Source organism: Eumetopias jubatus, unplaced genomic scaffold, assembly GCF_037043125.1.
Source record: "Eumetopias jubatus isolate StellerSeaLion01/CBP00866 unplaced genomic scaffold, mEumJub1_p1.0 scaffold_17, whole genome shotgun sequence".
Classification (NCBI taxonomy): domain Eukaryota; kingdom Metazoa; phylum Chordata; class Mammalia; order Carnivora; family Otariidae; genus Eumetopias; species Eumetopias jubatus.
In genome coordinates this window covers 59621476-59646666 of record NW_028274823.1, presented here as the reverse complement: position 1 = coordinate 59646666, position 25191 = coordinate 59621476, and the positions used below count along the sequence as shown (strand labels likewise).

General features: G+C 39.8%; 1 protein-coding gene and 1 pseudogene across 1 annotated transcript in view; both read left to right on the top strand.

Annotated features, from left to right (window-relative positions):
- Window positions 1-1595: 1595 nt before the first annotated feature.
- LOC114214117 (tubulin alpha-1B chain-like) lies at window positions 1596-13705 on the top strand (annotated as a pseudogene).
- Window positions 13706-13847: 142 nt separating this feature from the next.
- Window positions 13848-25191, top strand: part of SIRT1 (sirtuin 1) — a 29958-nt gene continuing 18614 nt past the window's right edge. Inside the window, exons 1-4 of the mRNA XM_028109641.2 lie at window positions 13848-14334; window positions 15890-16006; window positions 18406-18647; window positions 20086-20238. Of these exons, the coding sequence (XP_027965442.1) occupies window positions 13932-14334; window positions 15890-16006; window positions 18406-18647; window positions 20086-20238 (915 nt within the window). The 5' untranslated portion in view covers window positions 13848-13931. The remainder of the gene's footprint in view (window positions 14335-15889; window positions 16007-18405; window positions 18648-20085; window positions 20239-25191) is intronic.

The window sequence follows — 25191 nt, the reverse complement described above, 5'->3', positions numbered from 1 at the left end:
ACAAAAAAGCTAAGAATATACAGTAGGGAAAGATGTTGGGAATATGGACAGCCACATGCAATAAATAGCGTTGGGGAAACTGGACAGCCGCATGCAAAAGAATAAAAGTGGACCACTATCTTTTACCATACACAATTATCAACTCAAAATGGATTAAAGACTTGAACATAAAACCTAAAACCATAAACTTCCTAGAAGAAAACACAGGGAGTAAGCTCCTAGACATTAGTCTTAGAGATGATTTTTTTAGATTTGACGCCAAAAGCAAAGGCAGCAAAAGCAAATATAAACAAGTGGGACTGTATCAAACTAAAAACCTTCTGTATAGTGAAGAAAGCCATCAATGAGATGAAAAGTTAACCTACTGAAGAGGAAAAAATATTTGCAAGTCACATATCTGATGAGGTTAATATCCAAAATATGAATTTAAAAAATAAACTCATACAACTCAAAAGAAAACAAGCAATCCAATTAAAAACTGGGCAGAGAATCTGAATAGACATTTTTCCAAAAAAGACATACAGATGGCCAAGAGGTATATGAAAAGGTGTTCAACATCCCTAATCATCAGGGAAATGCAAATCAAAACTACAATGAGATATCACCTCATGCCTGTCATCAAAAAGATAAGCCATAGTAAGTGTTGACAAGAATGTGGAGAAAAGGGGTGCCTGGGTGGTTCAGTCAGTTGAGCGTCTGCCTTTGGCTCAGGTCAGGTTAAGTAAAGCTAAAAGCTCATCACACACACACACACACACACACACACACACACACACACACACACAATTTTGTAACTATGTGTGGTGGTGAATGTTAACTAAACTTATTCTGGTAATCATTTTGCAATATATGCATATATCAAATCATTATGTTGTACACCTAAAACTGATACAATGTTATATGTCAATTATAGCTCAGTAGAAAAAAAGGGGGAAGAACACAAACAACCCAGTATGAACAAAAAGACTGATAAATTAGTCTATGTTAAAATTAATGCTTCTGTTCATCAAAACACACCATAAAAGAAGTGGATGCATTCCGTGAAAGGCTAGTTGGAAACTCCTTTTTTAAGATTTATTTATTCAGGGCGCCTGGGTGGCTCAATTGGTTAAGCGACTGCCTTCAGCTCAGGTCATGATCCTGGAGTCCCGGGATCAAGTCCCACATCAGGCTCCCTGCTCGGCAGGGAGTCTGCTTCTCCCTCTGACCCAACCCCCTCTCATGCTCTCTCTCTCTCTCTCTCTCTCATTCTCTCAAATAAATAAATAAAATTTAAAAAATATTTATTTATTCATTTTGAGAGTGGGGGGGGAGCAGAGGGAGAGGGAGAGAGAGAGAGAATTTCAAGCAGACTCCCTGCTGAGTGTGGAGCCCGATGCGGGGCTTGATCTCACAACCGGGATCATGACCTGAGCTGAAATCAAGAGCCGGATGCTTAACGGACTGAGCCATCCAGGCGGTGCCCTCTGGAAACTCTTTATAAAGTTATAATGAGTGGAGGTTCTCTTACATCAACTGCCTGAGTCACGCTATAAGAAACAACCAACTCTCCTCTTTCTCTCCACCATCTGCTCGGTAGCCCCAAAGCAGCAACCATGCATGAATGCATCTCCATCCACGTCAGCCAGGCTGGTGTCCACATTGGCAGTGGCTGCTGGGATAAAACCACTGGGGGAGGAGATGACCCCTTCAAGACCTTCTTCAGTGAGACAGGTGCTGGCAAGCATGTGCCTAGGGCCGTGTGTGTAGACCTGGAACCCACAGTCACTGATGAGGTTTGCACTAGCACTCACTGCCCACCACCTCTTCCACCCTGAGCAGTTCATTGCAGGCAAGGAAGATGCTGCCAGTAACTATGCCCGAGGGCACTACACCATTGGCAAGGAGATCATTGACCTTGTCTTGGACTGAATTTGGAAACCAGTGCCACAGCTCTGGAGGGGGAACTGGTTCCAGGTTTACCTTCCTGCTGAGGGAATGTCCCTGTGGATTATGGCAAGAAGTCCAAGCTGGAGTTCTCCATTTACCCAGCCCCATCTCCCCCTCCCCCCGGGTTTCCACAGTTATAGTTGAGCCCAACAACTCCATCCTCACTACCCACACCACCCTGGAGCGCTCTGACTGAGCCTTCATGGTAGACAATGAGGCCGTCTATGGCATCTATTGTAGAAACCTCGATATTGAACTTCCAACCTACACTAACCTGAATAGGTTGATAAGTACAATTGTGTCCTCCATCACTGCTTCCCTAAGATTTGATGGAGCCCTGAATGTTGATTTGACAGAATTCCAGACCAACCCGGTGCCCTAGCCCCGCATCCACTTCCTTCTGGCCACCTATGCCCCCATCATGTCTGCTGAGGAAGCCTACCATGAACAGCTTTCTGTTGCACAGACCACCAATGCAAGCTTTGAGCCAGCCAACCAGATGGGGAAATGTGACCCTGGCCATGGTAAATACATGGCCTGCTGCCTGTTTTATTGTGGCAACGTGGTTCCCAAAGATGTCAATGCTGCCATTGCCACCGTCCAGACCACACGTACCATCTGGTGCCCCACTGGCTTCAAAGTTGGCATTCATTACCAGCCTCCCACTGTGGTGCCTGCTGCAGACCTGGCCAACGTGCAGCGAGCTGTGTGCATGCTGAGCAGCACCACAGCCATCACCGAGGCCTGGGCTCGCCCGGACCACAGGTGGTTTGCCACAGTTTATGTGGGCAAGGGCATGGAGGAAGGAGCTTTTTCTGAGGCCTATGAGGACATGACTGCACTTCCGAAGAATTATGACAAGGTTGGTGTGGATTCTGTAAAAGGAGAAGGCGAAGGAGAAGGTGCCCACAAAGTCAGGCACCTGGGTGGCTCGGTTGGTTAAGCTTTCAACTCTTGATTTAGGCTCAGGTCATGATCTCAGGTCAGATCTTGGGCTCTGTGCTCAGCGGGGAGTCTGCCTGAGAGTCTCTCCCTCTTCTGCTCCCCTCCCCTTGCGGTCTCTTTCTCTCTAAAATAAATCAGTAAATCTTTAAGAAAAAACAAAAAGATTTTCTCTTTCCCTCTCGCTCTGCCCCTCCCCCCAACAACAAAAATGTCACAAAGGTGCTGCTTTTAGAAGGAGGCTTATTCTGTTTTGAACATTGAAAGTTGTGCTCTGATCAGTTAATTTATATGTAGCAGTGTATACTCTCATATACAATTACTGACCTGTGCATTAAAACATGACGCTTTGTTACAGACCCAAGCTGTCCTTTTCTCCGATGGGTTTGAATAAAGTATTTCCTGTCTTAAATGAAAAAAAAAAGTTATAATGAGTGGCTCCTGGTCATTGTCTTCTGTTTGCCCTCAACTCCATTCTATCACATTGAAAGATAAGATTTCCCAGGCTTCCTGGTGTGCAGCCACTTGACTGTTTCTAGATAGTTGAATGGGAGAAGGAGTAGTGTCAATTCCAGGACTGGCCCATAAAACCTTTCAACAGATGTTACCTAATTTCCTTTGCCTATCCAATGGCAAAACTACAGGATAGAAGGAACAAGGGTCTCTTGGTCACTTTTCAAAGGAAGCTGATCCCAAAAGCCATCTGATGAAGAGCAGCCACGTAGGATTTTTGTGTGAATGAAAAGTAAGTTTTGGGGGCTACTGGGTGGCTCAGGCGTTAAGCATCTGCCTTCGGCTCAGGTCATGATCTCAGGGTCCTGGGATCGAGCCCCGCATCAGGCTCCCTGCTCAGCAGGAAGCCTGCCTCTCCCTCTCCCACTCCCCCTGCTTGTGTTCCCTCCCTTGCTGTCTCTCTCTCTCTCTCGAATAAATAAATAAATAAAATCTTAAAAAAAAAAAGAAAGAAAAGTAAGTTTTGTTGCACTTAGCCAATGAAATCTATGGATTATTATTACAGCAATTAGTCTACTCTAACATAACTCTGACAGTGGCTTATTTACTATGTTCTTTTAGGACCTTAAAAATAAGTGATGTCTTGAGGGATGCTGTGGTGGAAACTTGGGGAGTCTACTTCAATGAGAACAGCCTTCCTTTTATATATTTAAGATATGTAATGTATGACATACTAACACACACATGTGTGATGTGTAATGATGTACATGGTGAAGACTTCAAGAGGCACAAAAGATTTTATAGTAAAAAAAAAAACTCCTTTATACCTTTGTCTTTCAGTCTCCCATTTGCCCTCCCTAGGAGCAATTTCTGTTACCCACTTCCTGAGTTTAAGTGATAATTTATATGCATATAAACATATGTACTGGTAAAACATTTAACCAATTCCTCATTAATGGACAATTAGTGTATTTCCAACCTTTTGCTAGTATAAACAATGGCACAATGAATGTTCTTGCATATATGTCATTTTACAATATGCAAGTATATCTATAAAATGGATTTCTAGAATTGAAACTGCCAGATTAAAAGGCATACGGATTTTACATTTTTTAAAAGATTTTATTTATTTATTTGACAGAGAGAGAGAGACACACACACAGAGAGAGTACAAGCAGGGGGAGCAGCAGAGGGAGAGGAAGAAGCAGGCTTCCCTCGGAGCAGGAAGCCCGGACATGGGGCTCCATCCCAGGACCCTGAGATCATGACCTGAGCCAAAAGCAAATGCTTAACTGCTTAACCGACTGACATCCCAGGCACCCCTGCATTTTACATTTTGATAAATAGTGCCAAATTGCCTTCCATGGGATTGTACCAACTTACATGTCTACTATTACTATACAAGTGGGCCCGGCTCTTCACATCCTTTCCAATGTAACATATGGCCAAATTTTGGTTCCTTACTCTCTTGATATGTGAAAAATGGCATTTCATTGTGTGAAATTTTACATCTTTCACATGTTTATTTTTTCTTTCTTTTTTTTCCTTTCTCTTTCACATGTTTAAAAGCTACTTGCATTCCCTTTTCTATGAACTGAACTCTTCATTTTCAGCTGAGCTATCAATCTTTTTCTTATTATTGGTGGAGTCCTTTAAATATTAAAGGAAATGTATCTACATTATATAATAGAGTTAAGATCATTCAATAGATAAATTCTGCTGCTAAAAACCAAAGTTTGAAAATCACTGCCTATGCTACTTTTCTTTCTTTTTTAAAAAATATTTTATTTATTTATTTAATTTCTTTTTTTTTAAGATTTTATTTATTTATTTGACAGAGAGAGACACAGTGAGAGAAGGAACACAAGCGGGCGGGGGGTAGTGGGAGAAGGAGAGCAGGGAGCCCAATGTGGGGCTCGATCCCAGGACCCCGGGATCATGACCTGAGCTGAAGGCAGACGTTTAATGACTGAGCCACCCAGGTGCCCCAAGATTTTATTTGTAAGTAATCTCTACACCCAACATGGAGCTTTGAACTCACAACCCCAAGATCAAGAGTTACATGTTCTACCAGCTGAGCCAGCCAGGCACCCCACTGCCTATGCTACTTTTTAACCTGGCCTTGCTAATAAAAGCTTGCCCCCTCATCGCCTTGGGGATCTTTGTCACTTAGAGTCCCAACCAATACCACCTGTCCTTGTGGTTGAAACTCTAGGACAGAGTTTCTCAACTGTGGCACTGCTGACATTTTGGCTGGAAAACTCCCTGTTGTCAGGAGCTGTCCTCTATATTATAGAATGTTTAGCAGTATTAATGGTCTCTATCTGCTGAATGTCCATGGTCCATCCTTTCCTCCCCCACTGGGTTATGACAACCAAAAAATGTCTTCAGATTGTCAAAGATCTTCTGGAGGATAGGGGGCAAAATTGCCCCAGTTGAGAGCCACTGGTCTAGACTATCTTTATATTGCTGGTGGAAAGCAGGCTGGCTTTAGTTTGGACATCCCACACATCTCTCCACATGGTGTTCGATAATGTATAGAATACTCACGTTCTGTATGGAAGTACAACAGTCGTGTGATAAACTAATCAAAAGACAAAATAATATACATGAAACCATGAAAGAATAACATCTGCTAAACTCGTGGTTATACCTAGGAAATTTTTTTTAATTTTTTTTCTTAGAGATTTTATTTATTTATTTGAGAGAGAAAGACACAGCAAGAGAGGGAACTGCGGGGAGCCTGACATGGGGCTCGATCCCAGGACCCTGGGGTCATGGCCTGAGCCAAAGGCAGACACTCAGCAACTGAGCCACCCAGGCGCCCCTTAATTTTTTTTAAATATTTTATTTATTTATTTGACAGAGAGATAGTGAGAGCAGGAACACAAGCAGGGGGAGTGGGAGAGGGAGAAGCAGGCTTCCCGTGGAGCAGGGAGCCTGATGTGGGGCTCAATCCCAGGACCCTGGGATCATGGCCTGAGCCAAAGGCAGACGCTTAATGACCGAGCCACCCAGGTGCCCCTATACCTAGGAAATTTTTTTTTTTTTAAGATTTTATTTATTTATTTGACAGAGAGAGACACAGCGAGAGAGGGAACAGAAGCAGGGGGAGCGGGAGAGGGAAAGGCAGGCTCCCCGCCGAGCAGGGAACCTGATGTGGGGCTCGATCCCAGGACCCTGGGATCATGACCTGAGACGAAGGCAGACGCTTAAAGACTGAGCCACCCAGGCGCCCTATATCTAGGAAATTTAAAAAGAAGCAATGTACAACTGGAAAGTCAGCCACCACTTAGGCCTCACAGAGTGGGAGGAGCTTAACTTGATCTCCAGAACCCAGAGTGTAGCCCTCAGATTGTAGTTTCGAAAAAATGGTTCCTCTTGGGCACCTGGATGGCTCAGTCGTTAAGCGTCTGCCTTTGGCTCAGGTCATGATCCCAGGGTCCTGGGATCGAGTGCCACATCGGGCTCCCTGCTCAGCGGGAAGCCTGCTTCTCCCCTTCCCACTCCCCCTGCTTGTGTTCCTGCTGTTGCTATCTCTGTCTCTGTCAAATAAATAAATAAAATCTTTAAAAAAAATGGTTCCTCTTTTCCTTTTAAATTATTATTAATTTTACATTATTATTGTATTTATTAGTATATTAGCATGTTATATATGTTTATCATTATATATTACACACATTATTATATATTATACATTTATTATTATATATTACCATATTTGTATATTATTATATTTATTAAATTAAATTATTATTTCCTAATTAATTAATATATAAATGCTCATGTTTATTTATTTATTAAGATTTTATTTATTTTTTTGACAGAGAGATAGAGAGAGAGCACAGGTAGGCAGAGAGACAAGCAGAGGGAAAGGGAGAAGCAGGCTCCCCACTAAGCAGGGGGCCCGACGTGGGGCTCAATCCCAGCACCCTGGGATCATGACCTGAGGCAGATGCTTAACCAACTGAGCCACCCAGGCGCCCCTAAATGCTCATTTTTAAAAAAAGATTTTATTTATTTATTTGAGAGAGAGAGAGCACAAGAAGGGGGAGGGTCAGAGAGAGAAACAGACTCCCTGCTGAGCAGGGAGCCCAACCTGGGGCATGATCCCAGGACTCCTGGATCATGACCTGAGCCGAAGATGGCCGCTTCACTGACAAGCCACCCGGGTGCCCCATAAATTCTCATTTTAATACATGAAATTTTAGCAAGAAACATTTATTGATGTGTCCTCAACCCTTACGTTTATGCCTACCCTCTCTATCAGGGATGTTAAAGTGTTAACATTTTGACATGTAACTTTCTATACTTTTTCCAAGCCTCTATAGCCATATTTATTTGTTTATTTATTTTTAATTTTTTTAAAAGATTTTATTTATTTTCTGACAGAGAGAGAGAGAGAGAGACAGTGAGAGAGGGAACACAAGCAGGGGGAGTAGGAGAGGAAGAAGCAGGCTTCCTGAGCAGGGAGCCGGACATGGGGCTCCATCCCAGGACCCTGGGATCTTGACCTGAGCTGAAGGCAGACGCTTGACGACAGAGCCATCCAGGTGGCCCTATAGCCATATTTATATATAGGTTTGTATATAGGTATATAGGGGTTTTAAAAATAATAAATAAGGGATCTTCATTAAATAATAAAAAGATCAATAGTATACACATTTTTTGCAACTTGTTTTGTTACAGTGTATCATAAACATTTCTCAAGATCAGTTGTAGATCTTTTCAATGATTGCATAATATGCCATAATAGGTGTACACCATAATTTGATCAACAGTTTTCCTAATGAAGACATCTGGATTGTTTCTTTACTTTTTTTCCTGCAACATCTATACCATAATAAACATTCTGGCATTCATAGTCTTACACTTTTATTTTGTTAAGATAAATAGGATTTTGTTTTGAAACGTATTGTGTGTTTATAATTTTAATAAATATTCCAGATTACTTTCCAACACTATGATCGCAATGCATATGTATGAGAGTATCAGTTTCCCCATAGCCTGGTATGCAATAGATGGTAACAATAAAATTTGTTTTGTGTTTGCCTACTAAGAAGTGAAAAATGGCACCTCATTGTTTTATTTGCATATCTCTGACTGCTAATAAATTTGAACATATTTTAAATTTTTAGGTACTCAAATATATTTTTTCATTTTTAATTCAATTTTTAAAAATTTTTTGTAAAGATTTTATTTATGTATTTGACAGAGAGAGACACGGAGAGAGGGAACACAGCAGGGGGGACCTGGAGATGGTGAAGAGGCTCTCTGCTGAGCAGGGAGCCCGGGCTCAATCCCAGGACACCAGGATCATGACCTGAGCTGAAGGCAGACGCTTAATGACTGAGATACCCAGGCACCCCTAATTTTATTTTTTATTTTATTTTGTTGGTGGCCCATACAGGGAAATATATATTTTATTTTATTATTATTTTTTAAAGATTTATTTATTTATTTTAGAGAAAGTGTGAGTGGGAGCAGGGACAGAGGGAGAGAGAAATTCTAAGCAGACTCCACACTGAATGAGGAGCCGGACTCAGGGCTCAATCTCAGGACCCTGATTATGACCTGAGCCAAAATCAAGAGTTGGATGCTCAACCTACTGAGCCACCCAGGTGCCCTGAAATACATATTTTAAATGGTTCCTGTCCTAGTTAAGGTCTTTCTTGCTACAAATTATACGGTATTCTTATTGTATTTTTTAATTTGGATCCTCAGTCCACCTAGAATTAATTTTTGCATTTACTGTGAGGTAGGAATCTATATTTTTCCACATTAATAACTAGTTTTGTCAATACCACTTTTTTATTTTTATTTTTTTTAATTTTTTTAAAAAGATTTTATTTATTTATTTGAGAGAGAGAATGAGAGAGCTAGACAGCACGAGAGGGAAGAGGGTCAGAGGGAGAAGCAGACTCCCCGCAGAGCGGGGAGCCCGACATGGGACTCGATCCCGGGACTCCAGGATCATGACCTGAGCCGAAGGCAGTCGCTTAACCAACTGAGCCACCCAGGCGCCCTCAATACCACTTTTTTAGAAGACACAGAGTTGGTACTAACTCCCCTAATAAATCGTAGTCATATGAGACTGATATTAAAGCTAGAAAGCCAATTTATTTGTTTATATTAATAGAACTGAACTCTTCAAACATTTTTTTCCCCAGTGGGAAATTCTATATGGGAAACCAAATTACTGTTGAAGGCTGCTTAGGGGGCTTAGCACTAGAAAGCAAGTGAAAAATCTTAGTGACTAGTGCCAGAAGTCTATGACATTGGTATAACAAAAAAATATTTTGTCTTTGTCCCCTATTCCTGACACAGAACACCCTTGTAATTTCCTGAGTGATAGGAGCTTTTTTTGTTATTCATAATAAGCCCCTTTCTGTCACTTCTGAGTTCATGTTAATGAGGTAGTTCTTAGGGGGGGCTCCCAGATAGCCTCAAGATGGGGCTGGTCACCACAAAGATGAGTGATTAGCAGGTGGGAACTTTTCAGCCCCACTTTAGGCCTCCAAAGACGGGGTATGGGTGTGCTGCGGATTGAGCTCTATAAAGACTCTTGAACAATTAGGAGGAAACTGGTGAACTGGTGTACAGATTCACATCCTGAGAGGGTGGTGCACTTCAACTCCAAAGGGACGTAACCTCCTATGCTCAGGACCTTTCCACACCCTGCCTTAGGTACCTCTTCATCTGGCTGTTCATTTCTAATCTTTGTAAGGGTACAGAGTAAATGTTTACTTTATAAATGTAAGTAATGTCTTCCTGAGTCCTGTGAGCCATTCTAGCAAATTCTTGAACTATAGGGGGGTGCCATGCAAACTCCCCATTTATAGTCAGTCAGAAGTACAAGAGTTCTAAGACTTGTGACTGGCATCTGATTGGGGGGCAGTCCTGTGAGACTGACTCCTGAAGCTGTGAGATCTTTACTAATTCTGGGTAGTTAGTGTCAGGATTGAGTTGAGTTGTTGAACACCCACGTGGTGTCTGAGGAATCAGAGAACTGGTTGTTGGTGCTGGAAAACACCTCACAGGCCGGTGCATCTATGTTCATCCTATCAAACCAGGTACCATCAACCTCTTGTCATCTTTCACAAACTTTCTCACCTGAACTGTGCTGGGGACAAACTGAATTTCCTTGTCTTGTTTCTTTGCCTTTTTTTTTCTTTTTCTTTTCTTTTCCTATATGGAAATAATATTCATTTACATTCTTAATTTATTCTTTCATTCAATAAATATATGTGCCAGTTACTCTCATAGAAAGCTGATGATACAGAGGTGAACTGGATGAATAAAATTCCTGCTCTAGGTGGGGGAGACCATCAATAAAACATAGAGAAAAATAAGTTAACAAAGGAAATAGGGGAATGTGCTTTATAATGTATTAAGTAAGGAGTAGAGAGGACTTGTTCTAGGGAAGGAGGCACCGGCAAAAAAGTATGAGAGATATGTGGCAGACTTTTATGTATTTAAGTGCTTTCAGAGTTATTTTCTACATATATAAGGACATACATATATATGGTCTCCCTTCCACACTCCCCCATCTATTTTTTTCAAAATAGCATTATATTATACATACTGGTCTACATCTTGCACTGTGTAGCTTGGAGATCATCCCATATGAGAACTTAAAGAGCTTCCTTATTTAAAAACATGGCTTCCTAAAAATGATAAACTCAAGTTAGAGTACACTAATGCTAAAAATATTTACAAGAAGGTCAAGGTCAGATTCAGGGGAAGTTTGAAAACCTGAATGTGAACTTGCAAACCTTAAGGACTCAAAATGACTTGAATTTCAGGCAAGTAGTTCTCAACAACTGGTAGGCCAGAAGCCTAGTTGAGAGGGTTTTGTTTTGTTGTTAAATACCATTTGTGTCTCATTTATCCTACCTGTCATGTATATCCCTCTCTGATTTTTCAGCACATTAGCGATCATATTGATCACATAGCATTTAATAAATACCAGCAAGTGTCCTTGATGTACAATATATATAAATGAATGAATGAATGAGTAAGTAACAGATGTCCATAAGCTTACAAATGTCTTTCTCAAAAAAAGCTGGGAATTCTCTCTCAATTTTGTTTAAAGGTAAACCGTTCTCTTTATTTTGTAGGTTTTTGTTGTTGTTATTGTTAAATAATCTCTACACCCAAGGTGGGGCTTAAACTCAAAACACCAAGATTAAGAGTTACATGCTCTGGGATGCCTGGGTGGCTCAGTCTGCCTTCAGCTCAGGTCATGACCCTGGGATGGAGTCTCACATTGGGCTCCTTGCTCAGCAGGGAGACTGCTTCTCCCTCTGCCTCCTGCTCCCCCTGGCTGGGCGGGCACTCTCTCTCTCTGACAAATCTTAAAAAAAAAAAAAGTCACATGCTCTACTGACTGAGCCATGCAACTACCCCAAATTTTCTCTCAATTTTGATGGGATACTGACTCTCAACATTTCATGTATTACATCCCACCAATGTGGTTAAGAATCAATTTATGAAATATTTTGTTGGTTAAGGAAGAAAAAGTGGGGGAGAGAACAGGGTCAAGACTGTCAGCCAGGAAGGGTGAGGTGCCTATGTAATTAGGAATTGGGGAGAGTAGGAGGGAAGGAAGGACAACAGGATCCAGTCACGGATTGGTTAGAGGGCATCAATCTGAAGGAATACTTCAGATATGATTCCAAGGCTTCAAGAACAAAAGGGATCACTTTCAGAAATGAAAAGTGACTAGGTGGGAAAGTTTCTCAGTTTAATTTTGAAGTGCAATGACTTTTGGATTTAAAGATTTATTTATTTTATTTTTATTTATTTATTTTTTAAGGATTTATTTATTTATTTTAGGGAGGAAGACGGAAGGAGAGGGAGGGAGGGAGATGGAAAAAGAGAGCGTGCACCTGCGCACATGTGAGCACCAGCACCAGTGAGCCAGGGAGGAGCAGAGGAAGAGAATCTCAAGCTGGTGCCAATGGAGTGGGGAGCCCCAGGCAGGGCTCCATATCATGATCCTGAGATTATGACCTGAACAGAAACCAAGAGCCAGAGGCTTAACCAACTGAGCCACCCACGCACTCCCAACTTTTGGATTTGGATGGGACCTTAGAAATACCTTTTCAACATTCTATTTATTTATTTATTTATTTATTTATTTATTTATTTATTTATTTATTTTAAGAATGAAGAAACAGGGCTCCTGGGTGGCTTGAGTCCTTAAGCGTCTGCCTTCAGCTCAGGTCATGATTCTGGGGTCCTGGGATCCAGCCCCATGCTGCTTCTCCCTCTGCAGCTCCCCCTGCTCATGCTCGCTCTCTCTCTCTCTCTCGAATACATAAAATCTTAAAAAAAAAAAAATAAAGAAACAAGTTGCTTGCCTAAATTTTCACAATTGGCTCAGTATAGGCAGGCCCCCATAAGCTTAAGGTATGGTTCACTATAAACTTGAAGAGATCCTTTAAGGGGTTCTAATGCCGCACTGCAGAGGCAGATGCTCTACCAAACATTGGCTCTAAATTTGCCTTAGTTAAGGCTAGATAGGGAGTGACAGTGTTCTGGAATTTCAGGGAAAGTGGAAAGTAGAGGGGCTTCTAGTATGCAAGGAACTACTTTAATTATTCATTTATTTACGGGACTGATATTTTGAGCTACTACGTACTCCTCACCTTACATGTATCTCAATTCTTACAACCCTAAAAATATTACCATTTTAGAGATGAGAATATTACATTTAGAAAGGCCAAATAAATTGCTCAAGCTAGCAGGCAAGAATCTCAAATCCCAACCCAAAAAAGTCAGAAGCGTATACGGGCCAAGTCAGGTTAATTCTGCTCTTTGCTTATCGCCCACTTGACCCAATACACTCAGAGAAGATAATTCACACACCTTTGGAGCCAAGGTGGGGCCGGAAAGCCGATAGGTTGATCTCCAACCCCCCAGGTCAGAGGTTTTTCAGGGCGAACACCTGCCTTTAAGGATTTGACAATTTACACCACCATGCAACTGATGGGGTTGGGGAGCAGTCAGCTAAAGACAGGAGCAAGAAGAAAACGGAGCAAAGAGGAGCTGTCAGAATGGTGTGAAGAGGGTGAGGAGTGAAATGCGTCTTTTATCCTCTACTTATGCTGTTAACAAGACTATCCGGCGTATTTCACGAAGCTAAGCCTTGGCCAGCTTCATTCCTCATCGCCTCTCAGGAACTAAGTTTTAACCTCTTAGCTTAAATCTAGAAAAGACTAAGGCAAGCAAGGTGTGCACTTCAGACTTAAGTGGAAATGCGCAGTGTGAACCAAAACTTGAGCCATCCGGGCAACAGGGATTTGAAGCCAGTTTTGGAAAGAAGTTGGGAAACGGGCGAGTTTGGCTGCTAGACTCGCCTGCCGCAGAGGGGTAGGGCCGCGTTTCCTCCCAGCCCACGCCGCCTCCGCCCACCACGTGACCCGCCGTGTTGTGGTCCGGCCCGCGTGGGTGGCGGGAGCGGCGGGAGGGCGGGGGCGATGAGGGCCGGGTCACGTGACGGGGTTTAAATCTCCCGCAGCCGGAGCCGCGGGGGCGCCAGTGCCGCGAGTCGAGCGGGAGCAGAGGAGGCGAGGGAGAAGGCCCAGAGAGGCAGTTGGAAGATGGCGGACGAGGCGGCGCTCGCCCTTCAGCCCGGCGGCTCCCCCTCGGCGGTAGCGGCCGAGAGGGAGGCCGCGTCGCCGCCCGCCGGGGAGCCGCTCCGCAAGAGGCCGCGAAGAGACTGTCCCGGCCTGGGGCGGAGCCCGGGCGAGCCCGGTGGGGCGGCCACTGAGCGTGAGGTGCCGGCGGCGACCGGGGGCTGCCCCGCGGCTGCTGCGGCGCTGTGGCGGGAGGCGGCGGCGGCGGGCGGGGAGCGGGAGGCCCAGGCGGCGACGGCCGGGGAAGGAGACAATGGGCCGGGCCTACAGGGCCTATCCCGGGAGCCGCCGCCGGCCGACGACTTCTACGACGACGACGACGACGACGAGGAGGAAGAGGCGGCGGCGGCGACGATTGGGTATCGAGGTGCGCAGGGCGCGGGCGGCCGGGACTGCGCATCCCCTCCTCCCTCTCTCGGGGCCCCTTCTGGTGTGGGGTTGGGGGGGTTCTCTGAGGCGGGCTGCGGGCTCAGGTCTGGTTCTGGGGCCTCCCTGTCCCCACCACGGGCCTCAACTGTGTGCCTACCCGGCTGCTGGCCGGGCTGCAGGAGCGGCCCGCGTACTCCCTCCCTCCGCTCCCTCTTTCCCTCCCTCCGCGGCCCTCCTGGGCGGCCTCGCGCTTTGCGCAGCCGCCGCGCGGCGAAGCTCCCGCAGTTGGTTTTAAAGTTTCTCTCTCCTACTCTTTTTAGCATATTGCCTTTGTTGAACATCTTCCGCTTTTCCACACCCCTTCCCTGCACAGTTAAATCTGCAACTTTTGCTGGTCCTTTGCATCAGCCTTTTGCAATTGTCTTTGCAAACTGACACCTGTGCAATTTTTGGGTTTGTTTTTTTTTTTAAGGACCTCTATTTTTAAACTTGTTTTAAATTTTAAGGAGTAAAGCTGTTTCTAAAGTCATAGCCTGCAAAATTGGAAAAGCATAGCTTTTTCTAAAAGACATTACAGTTCTTTGGTGCAGTTAATGCTGGGTATGGAGCATGATAGTACTTTAAGACTCTTTTTTTTAAGATTTCATTTAGTTATTTGACAGAGAGAGACAGCGAGAGAGGGAACACAAGCAGGGGGAGTGGGAGAGGGAGAAGCAGGCTTCCTGCGGAGCAGGGAACCCGATGTGGTGCTCGATCCGTGGACCCTGGGATCATGACCTGAGCCGCAGGCAGACGCTTAATGATTGAGCCACCAAGGCGCCCCAGTTTAAGACTTAATATAAGTAGTACTTTTTTTTTCTAATTATACACTTAGAATGTTTTTTAGGCTAGTTGTAATTTTGTGTGTGCGTTATCTGTAAGCCTGAAACACGAATTGACATTTTTCTGGTATGCTAAAACAGATGTGTTAGTTGTATATGTCATGTCATCTTTGAGGGTTTTCATATTTTCAGTCTGAGATGTTTCTGTCGTGGATGGATGTTCGTCTTTATCAGTAAATCCAATCAATGGACCATTTGACCATTCGTGTGCATTAAAGTCTAGATTAGTAAATTGACCCTTGATTTCAATAAACAGTTTAATATGGGAAACGAATAACGCATATACCTTTGTATGTCTAGTATTATATAAGAGAAGGGCGTAGTCATAGTTATGTTTGAATGACTTAAGTTTTTGACAAGTTTCATGAATTCCTATTGTGATCTGTAAATTCAGTGTAAGTAAATTAGTACTTTTTGTGTTTTAAGCATAATTATTTCTAGATTTTGGTGAACTGGAAGTTTTAAGATTCTTTGCAGAATCCATAAAGATGAGGATATACTCCTATGAATGGTGCAAGCTGACCCAGGAGGCATTTTTAACCTAGGCACTATGAATGAATATTCAGTGGTTTATTCAGTGAAAATCATTGCATCATAACTGTTAACAGATCTTCATACATTTTAGATGCAGATTGTTTCAGCCACCTTGAGTTACTTTGGGTTCTTTTGCAGATGACCTTCTGTTTGATGATGAAATAATCACCAATGGTTTTCATTCCTGTGAAAGTGATGAGGATGATAGAGCCTCACATGCAAGCTCTAGTGACTGGACTCCAAGGCCACGGATAGGTATGGTTTCAGAGCTTTAGAGAATGTCTTCTTTGTATATTTTTTAATATCAACTAAAAATAGAGTTTTCTGGACCCTTATAACCTGTATTGAGGTTCTTAGGTGCTTTCTGACATTTAGTGTCAGCTTCTGTTTTCTAGGGAAAGTCTAGTGCTTTGTTCTGTTTTTGTTTTTAAACAACTTAATAAATAAGCCCATGGAAGCTGGCACCTGGTATTTCTCAGGCAGGTCCTTCTCACTCCTCCAGTTCTTTCACTTGTACCCCTCTGTGTGGAGTGCTTTTTCTCCAGTTAGAGTATCTTGTTCTTTCTCAATTCAAATCTGTTTTTTTTTTAAACACTTAATCACTTCTTAATAACCTCTGTATCTAACTTTGTTTTATTTCCTGTATATAGAATATAAACCCCGTGGGGGGGCAGGGATTTTTGACTGTGTGGTATAGTGTTTTGTTGGTGCCTGGAAAAGTGCCTGGCACACAGTTTGCGCTCAGTAAATATTAAATATGCTAGATAATTAACCATTTAATCTAACCATTTAATTCTAGTAGCTTTTTTTGACATTTCTGTCAAATTTCTACTTAGATGATCTTGTCTACTGCAAATACTAACAACTTTATATCTGCCTTTCTAATACAGATTCCTTTTGTTTTTCTTGTCTGCTGTAGTGGCTAGTACCTCTAGTACAATATTGAAAATAAAAACAAAAACATTTACCAGAATTAAATTTCGATGGTTAAGATCTAGAAGAATACACAGTAATTAATAACAGAAGTATGTACAAAAGAGTTCTACAAATCAGTAAAGATACCAGTCATGAAAGCCCACAGGAAATCTATACATAATTACTATCTCCTTAACATTTTCCAGTAATAATAATCTTCAGTTTGATCTTAGACCGAGGTTATAGCATACATGATCATTATTTAAAACTCAGCTGTATTTCTGTATATTAGCAACAGTCAGAATTTGAAATTTAAAAGTTGATACATTGACCCTTTTTATCATTATATGATGACCTTTTTCCCTTAAAATCATTTTTTCTCTTAAGGTCATTTAAAAAATCTATACTGTGTATAGATTGACTTCAAAGGAGCAAGGATGCATTGGAAATGATTGCAGTAGTCATGGTATAAGACATGATTTTAGGTTAAACCATGATAGCAATAAAGAAATAGAGAAAGTAGCTTTAAAATTAAATTTTGAGGTAAAATTGGCAACTTTATTGTAAATGCCAGTCATCTTTTTTAATATCTTATTCTGTAATTTTTCATGTCTTCTTAATTTAGAAAGTTATTTCAGGTTAAAAAAGAGTGTATCCTTGAGAAAGAGGAGACGTAACTGAATTTGTAGAGTAACAGCAAAAGTTATTAGAGAATCTAAGATTTTTATCAAATGAAAATAGTGCTTTGATCAAGATTACCATAGATGCATAGCCTTTATATTTGTGCTAAGATAATTTTATAGTACATCTTTCAAAAGATTTTTAAAAACACTAAATGGCAGTGCTTCATTTTGTCACCTCTAGGAACAAGACACACCTCCATCTATCAAGGCAGGGTGGTGAGGGTGGACTTAACAGCACCAATAAAAACATAGGTTTGGTTTGGTTTGTTGTAAAAATAAATAAAAACTGGTAGTTAATTTTGACTTTTTAAAAAATGAACTCTTAAAATACTTAGTATTTTATAGCTCAAGATAGCTCAACTCCTTTTTTTTTTAAATTTTTAATTTAATATTTTTCCTTGGCTTTTCTTAAAATGAATGGTGCTCAAAACGATAAAAACAAATGTGAAAGAAATTGCAGAAGTAGAGGCAGTTGCTTTGGAAACAAGTTAGAGCGTGGAATTTGGCATGCAACTCTGGGTGTGCATTATGGCCTTTGCCACTTACTAACTGGGTAGTCTTGGGCAAACTGTTTTACCTCTCTCAGTGTCAGTTTTCTCATCTATTAAACGTATTTCAGGGAAGACTTATGTGAATTAATAACTGACAGCTCCTGACATTAAATAAGTACTCAGTAAATGAAGTTAATATCAGCAATTGAATAATTAATGTTGATAGTCTTTTGATCCAAAACAGCTTAACATACTAAATTTTTAAGTCTTACATGACAAATATTTTTTTGAAAGAGAAAGTAATAAATGATCTGAAGAATGAATTTTCATTTTCTTAGAAACAGAGAAGACGCTGGATTTAAGAGCGCTAAGAGCAGGCACATCTCTAATTTGATCTCCTTCATCTCATTGGGAGAGAGCACTAGCTCTGAAGAATGAAATACCTTTATATTGCATTTTCTTTGCAAAAAAAACTTTGAAGATTGCTAATTCATTACTTTAGAAAATGAGACTTTGAATTACTTGGAGGTGGATTCGATCTAATTCTTTTCTTTCTTGATTGTAGGTCCATATACTTTTGTTCAGCAACATCTCATGATTGGCACAGATCCTCGAACAATTCTTAAAGATTTACTACCAGAAACAATTCCTCCACCTGAATTGGATGATATGACACTGTGGCAGATTGTTATTAATATACTTTCAGAACCACCAAAAAGGAAAAAAAGAAAAGATATTAATACAATTGAAGATGCTGTGAAATTACTGCAAGAGTGCAAAAAAATAATAGTTCTAACTGGAGCTGGGGTACGTAAGATGTATAAAACACTAGTAAAAGAGGGAGGTGGTATGTGATTTTTCTTAGGCCTTTTTCTTTTTTTTAAAGATTTTATTTATTTATTTGACAGCGAAACAGCAAGAGAGGGAACACAAGCAGGGGGAGCGGGAGAGGGAGAAGCAGGCTTCCCGCTGAGCAGGGAGCCCGATGCGGGGCTTGATCCCAGGACTCTAGGATCATGACCTGAGCCGAAGGCAGACACTTAACGACTGAGCCACCCAGGCAGGCGCCCCAGGCCTTTTTCAATTAGGGAACATTTTTTGTGTAGAAGAATTTTTCCTAACATAATGGGAATTTGTGTTTGGAAACTGCTATATAAAAAGTGCTGCAGCAGTTGAATTGGTTCATTACTGTAAAAACCTCTCCAACAACTGTAAAAGATTTCTGTTTGTAAATACAGTAAGTGGAATTTAAGGCAAGGTTTTTATTTATTATATTATACTACAGCTCCTAAAGGAAATGCAGGGAATGCTGTTTGCATTAAAGTGTGTCAGGGTCTGATGGAAAAATTGGGTCTTTGTTCCATCTTTATGGGGAAACCAGGAACCTAATTGGTGTTCACAAGTAAATAACTTAGTGTTGGGAAGGCAACAGGTAGCTTGACATGTTGTATTAGCCCCACTTTGGGTTAGCACTTAACTAGCTACCTAAGGCTATTGTGTGTTGAAAACAGAATATGTTACATGTTAGTGACCTAGGGCAACTGTTGGGAGTAAAATTCAGACCTTTTTTTTGCCATTTTGAGTTAAGGCAGAGTGCTATTTAATCATAAATGATTATCAAGAATAGTTCCGCTTTGTTCCCAGATGTGATTTAGACAAGTTAGTTTTATTCTGAGGTTAAAGTGGAGTCAGCTGATAAAATTGTGAAACAAAAAGTTAACTTTTTGTTAACTTTCAGAATAAGAATTCTGAAATTCTTATTTGAAATGTCAGTTTAGAATTAAAATATATGATAGAATTTTTAAAGAAAATACAGGAATTTAATATTCTTGAAATGTATAACCCTGACCAGATGACAGTTTTGTTTTTTCAAATACCTGACTGTGATAGAAAATCTTGCCTGCTTTGTAGTTAAAATAATTTGAAATGATTTACTGTTCTCAAATTGCAGTTGCTTTAATGTGTTGGTTAAATGTTTAAAGGTTTAAAGTTAGCCTGAAAAAAAAATTAGCCTGACTTAAAATTCCTTACCCTATTGTGAATGGAAAATATGGTGGATTTCATTATACTCTTGTTTTTTGTGTGTGTGTTTATTTGAATTGAAATTAGAGTAGGGCAGTATTTTTGTAATAAATAAATTTTAAAGTAAAATATTTTTCAACTCTTCCCTAATTATCTGATGAACTAGTAATTATAAACGTAGATGGAAGATTTAACTGTACAAATTATGCAATGCATATTTCAGGTTTCTGTTTCTTGTGGAATACCTGACTTCAGGTCAAGAGATGGTATTTATGCTCGCCTTGCAATAGACTTCCCAGACCTTCCAGATCCTCAAGCAATGTTTGATATTGAATATTTCAGAAAAGATCCAAGACCATTCTTCAAGTTTGCAAAGGTACTATGAAGTCTTCTAGTTGTTCTTTGGCCTTCTCTCATGAAAATGTATTTTATTCATATTTAGGCTTCTTTTAAGTTTACCATTCATTGTCTAGTAAATTGGGTACTAGGACTGTGGTAGAGTAAGATCACGAAATAGAGTCATTTCAGTCAGAATTTTCTTTTTCCCAGAAGGGGGACTATCATTTACTTTCCATTTTAGGATTGGGCTTATTTTTAAAGAGATTATTTCATATTTTTCAAGTTTGCATTTTAGTAATGGCCTTTACATTGTTCAGGCTATTTTAGAGGTTAATAGACCATATGAAAATAACATCACTTTTGATTTTTAATATTTTTTATGGGTCATAAAGATCGTAATCTCTGCTTTGGTATGTTTTATAGTAGACAGTTTAACATGTGAGGATGTGCCTCAAAAATCTGTGGTTAGGGATGAAGATTCTTAGGTTGCATTTTAGTCAAGATTGCTTTATTTTGCTCTAGAGTCTCTAGAGCTGCACTAATTTGGAATTCTCTAGCTACATGGGGCTGTTGAGTACTTAAGTGTACTGAGATGTGATGTAAGTGTGGAAGACATACCAGATTTTGGAAATGTAGTATGGAAAAAATAGAAAATAGTATTATATAGTTACAGATACTGATTATATGTAGAAATAATGCTTTTGATATTGGGTCAAAAATTATGATAATTTCATGCTTTTAATGTGGTTACTAGGAAATTTATGGCTCACATATTTCTTTTGGGGTAGCTCTCCTATAAAGTTTGAGATTAAATTATACCATGCCCAGGAGATTTTAGTCATTAGAAGACTTTTATTTTTTTATTCTATAGTTCAGTCTTATGGAAAGAAATTTTAAAATTGTTATTGCTAAACTTTAGTATATTTGATAAGGGTCTTTTGTATTATTGACTAATTTTTCATAAATCTAGAAATTAAATGAACCTGAGTTTTAATTAGAGTGCTACTTTTTTTTTTTTTTAAGGTTGTATTTATTCGACAGAGAGACACAGCGAGAGAGGGAACACAAGCAGGGGGAGTGGGAGAGGGAGAAACAGGCTTCCCGCTGAGCAGGGAGCCCGATGTGGGGCTCGATCCCAGGACCCTGGGATCATGACCTTAGCCAAAGGCAGATGCCCAACAACTGAGCCACCCATGTGCCCCTAAAGAGTGCTACTTTCAAACCATACGATCTATAACTCAGAAAAGCTCTAACATTCCACTGCTAGTGGTACTACTACATGATTTTGAAGAACAATGAAATATCACTTAATTATAGGTTTCTTGATTTGGACCTAGGACGCTCACATAATAATAGCTCTAGTTAGCAGAAATCAACACTTAAGAGGGCCAGCAAGTAACTAGAAATTACTTTATCTTCTATTTGATGATAAAAGTTGATTGGTACATTTATATAATGCTCACTAGATTTTTGCTGTAAGTTCTGTGTTCTGAGAAGAAACATTGCCCAAACGAACTCGTCACCTTTTTCCCCTTAAGTATATATTAAATTGCCTAGCAAAATAGTAACCTGACACTTGGAAAAATATGGTAACTGAGAATTGAAATAGCAAGGGTAAGAAACTTGAGTTTCACGTATAGACCGGGGTACTCAGTTTGAGCTTAAACTAGCTTTGATAAGTAAGAATCTGTAGAAGCAATTCAGAATTACGCTACTAAAAACAAATTATAGGAACTTTAAAAAATGAACTTAACAGAAATCTGGTCCATGCATAAGAGAAAATAAATGAGTTATGGTAAAAATGGCACACTGTTAATGTGTTACAATGTTTTTTAATCATTGTGTACATCTTTCATGCCACCTGGGAGAAAAGTTTGGAGGGGCAGCATTTTTTTCTTTTATAAAAGCTTTAAGAATTTGTGTATTTTTTTAGTTTAGTGAAAAAAGTGTAGTCATTTATAAAGTGCATCCTTTTTCAGTTTTGTTAATATAAGTTTAATTCTGCATGATTGCTCTGAGTTTTCATTTAAGTTACGGTAAGAGCCAAATATATTCACCTTTGTAACTGCTGTTCATATAGAATTGTTATGCTTTAATTCTCATGTTAAGAACTGCCTAAACAAATGCTTTTTGTTGCTGAAGGAGTACTTAAAATTGATAGTAATGGTAACAGACTGAGTTAATTTTGGCCTAAAATTGAATAGGAAAAGGGGAAATAAGTAAGGACAAAGAATGAAAGATCATATACAGAAATGGAGAGTGGGGAGGATATGTAAATATTACACAATATTTTACTAGATTCTTTAAATATTACATAAATAAAATACTCATAACCTAAATTTTTTTTATCAGTTTCTCTAACTGGGCAGAAAGTTTGTAAGAATGACTTAAGATTTTAGTCCGTTATGAGAAAGTGAATTTAATATGATACCATGAAAAGAGTAAATATTACTGATGAAATTTAGACATTTTGGAAAGAAGGAATTTCTAAATACGTATTGAGGCAATGATTGTATATAATTATTGAGAAGAAACGGATTTCATTTAGATGGGAAATTCCAGCTGGCTCAGTAGAGCAGTTTCTCAACCTATTGACATATTGGGGTGGATGATTCTTTGCTGTCAGGAACTGTCCTATGCATTGTAGGATATCTAGCAGCATCCTTGGCCTTCTCCCCCTGAATGCTATTAAAAACACTCTCACTCCCAGTCATGACAATCAGAAATGCCTCCAGACATTGCCAAACGTCCCGTTTGAGCACCACTGTATTACAGTGTGCCTACCTGTGGGTATCTCTTTGAATTCTGGTATATAAGAACAATTAAGCCCAACATTAAAAAGCTGTATAGCTCTGTTCTGAACCATAGTGCATTGTAAGGGTTTGGATTGATAATGAGTTGTGGTCATGGTTCTCAGGAGTCTAAAACAATTTACTGATATTGTTAAAAATGAGGGATTGTATTAAGAGTCATGGTGAAACTGAGGATATATAAATAACTTTTTTTTGTTGTCAAAAAGGACTGTGTTCAGAGAGTATAGATGCTATCCATATTGAATTCAGTGAATATCCTTTACCCTAAAGTGATTAAGAGTCAAAAGAGGGGGAAATATGGGCTGAATTTTTATGAACTAAATTCTAAACATCTTTATATTATATTCAATAAATGATCACTTTATTGATAATGTGCAAACATACCAGATTCTGTAGTTAGAAAGTTAAACTCTTAAAACCAGCTCATCACCTATCATCAAAAAATGCAAGCCCCCCCGGCCCCCCCCGCCAAAAAGCCACAATCCCATTCATCTGAAGACAATGTTGGTACCTATGTGTATGTAGGTCATGTATATATAAAGGCACCTATAGTTTTATACCCGAATGTATTTTTTTGTTTTATTATTGAATGTATATTTTTATTATAAAAATGGGCTGTTTTGCCTACTGCTTTGGATTTGTAGTCTTTTGTATTTAATAAATTTTTTCTTTCAGATATTTGAATATTTTATAATGGTCATAATGTTTATCCACTGGTGTACTGTAATTCCACAAGTGTACATTTCAGGTGTTTCCTGCTTTCTTTTATTGTAAATAATGTTGCTGTGATTGTACTTTTTGGTATGTTTCCAATGTTTTTAGGGTAAATTCCAAAGTGCAATTGCTAAAGGTCATGATAGGTTTTGTCTCACTGCTACCTGGAAAGGTGGAATAAAATATACTCCTATCAGAAGTGTATTAGAAGGCTGACTTAGCATGCTTCTGCCCCCTACACACCCAAAAAACCCTCCACAGTATACTATTGGCATTAAAATACTTAAAAAAAAAAAATCACATGCACACGTGTGTGTATGTGTGTTGTGTATGTGGTTTAAAAAATTCTTAACAGTACAAAACATGTTAGTTGGCTTCCTCCTTCAGTCATTTCTACTTCCAGTCTCTTCAAAGTGTACCATGGTAAGATGTTTTCTTGGGTTATTGTTCCAGGAAAAAAAAATGAGTAAACTTGTTTGTGTATATAGGAGAGGGGCATTACTTGTAAGTTTTCAGTATTTTAAAAATAATTACCAGCAGAATCACACACCCTTTTCTCTACCTTTTTTTCCTGCTTAATATTCTTGGAAATAGTTTCATAGTGGCACTTAACAGATAAGAAAAGGCTACATAGTATTATAGTTGTACCACAACATATTTAATCAGTCTTCTATTTATGGATATCTAGAGTTGTTTTTAAGGCAGTTAAAACTATCAGTTCAATAGATAAAAATCAGTATCTTCTTATCATATTAGTGTTTTGTTTTTTATTAGTGTGGATGACTGCTTTTTACTACTGGCCACGTGTATATCTTTGAATTGCCTATTTGTTCTTAGCTGTTTTTTTTCCATTGAGATGCTTTTCTTTCTCATACTGATTGTGGAGACATCATGCATTCTTGAAGAGTGTTTTTAAGTTAGATGGTGATTGGAATTCAAGCTTGCAACAGTCCCTTGAGGATGTGCAAAATGCAATACCTAATAGTGGTGCTTAATTAGCTTAAAAGAGAAATAGGAAGTGATGCTGAGGGATCAAAAACTGAAAAGGCAGTATGCATAGTGATTAAGAACCCCAGTTTGGTGTCAAAACTGGATTTGAATGACAGCTCTTCTACTTGCTCTTGTGACTTTTGGCAAGTTATTTCTGTGCTTTAGTTTTTTCATCTGCAAAATGGGGATGTATATGTTTACAATAGAGTCAGCAAACCTTTTCAGTATAGGGCCAGATAGTAAATGTGGTTTTCTTTGTGGACCATATAGGAACTCTGTCATGTTTTGTTTACCTTTCCAGTCTTTAAAGTTTTTTTTTTTTTGAGGATTTAATTAATTTGTCAGAGAAAGAGAATGTGCACAAGCAGGGGGAGTGGCAGGCAGAGGGAGAAGCAGGCTCCCTGCTGAGCAAGGAGCCTGATGTGGACTGGATCCCAGGCCCCTGGGATCATGACCTGAGCCAAAGGCAGACA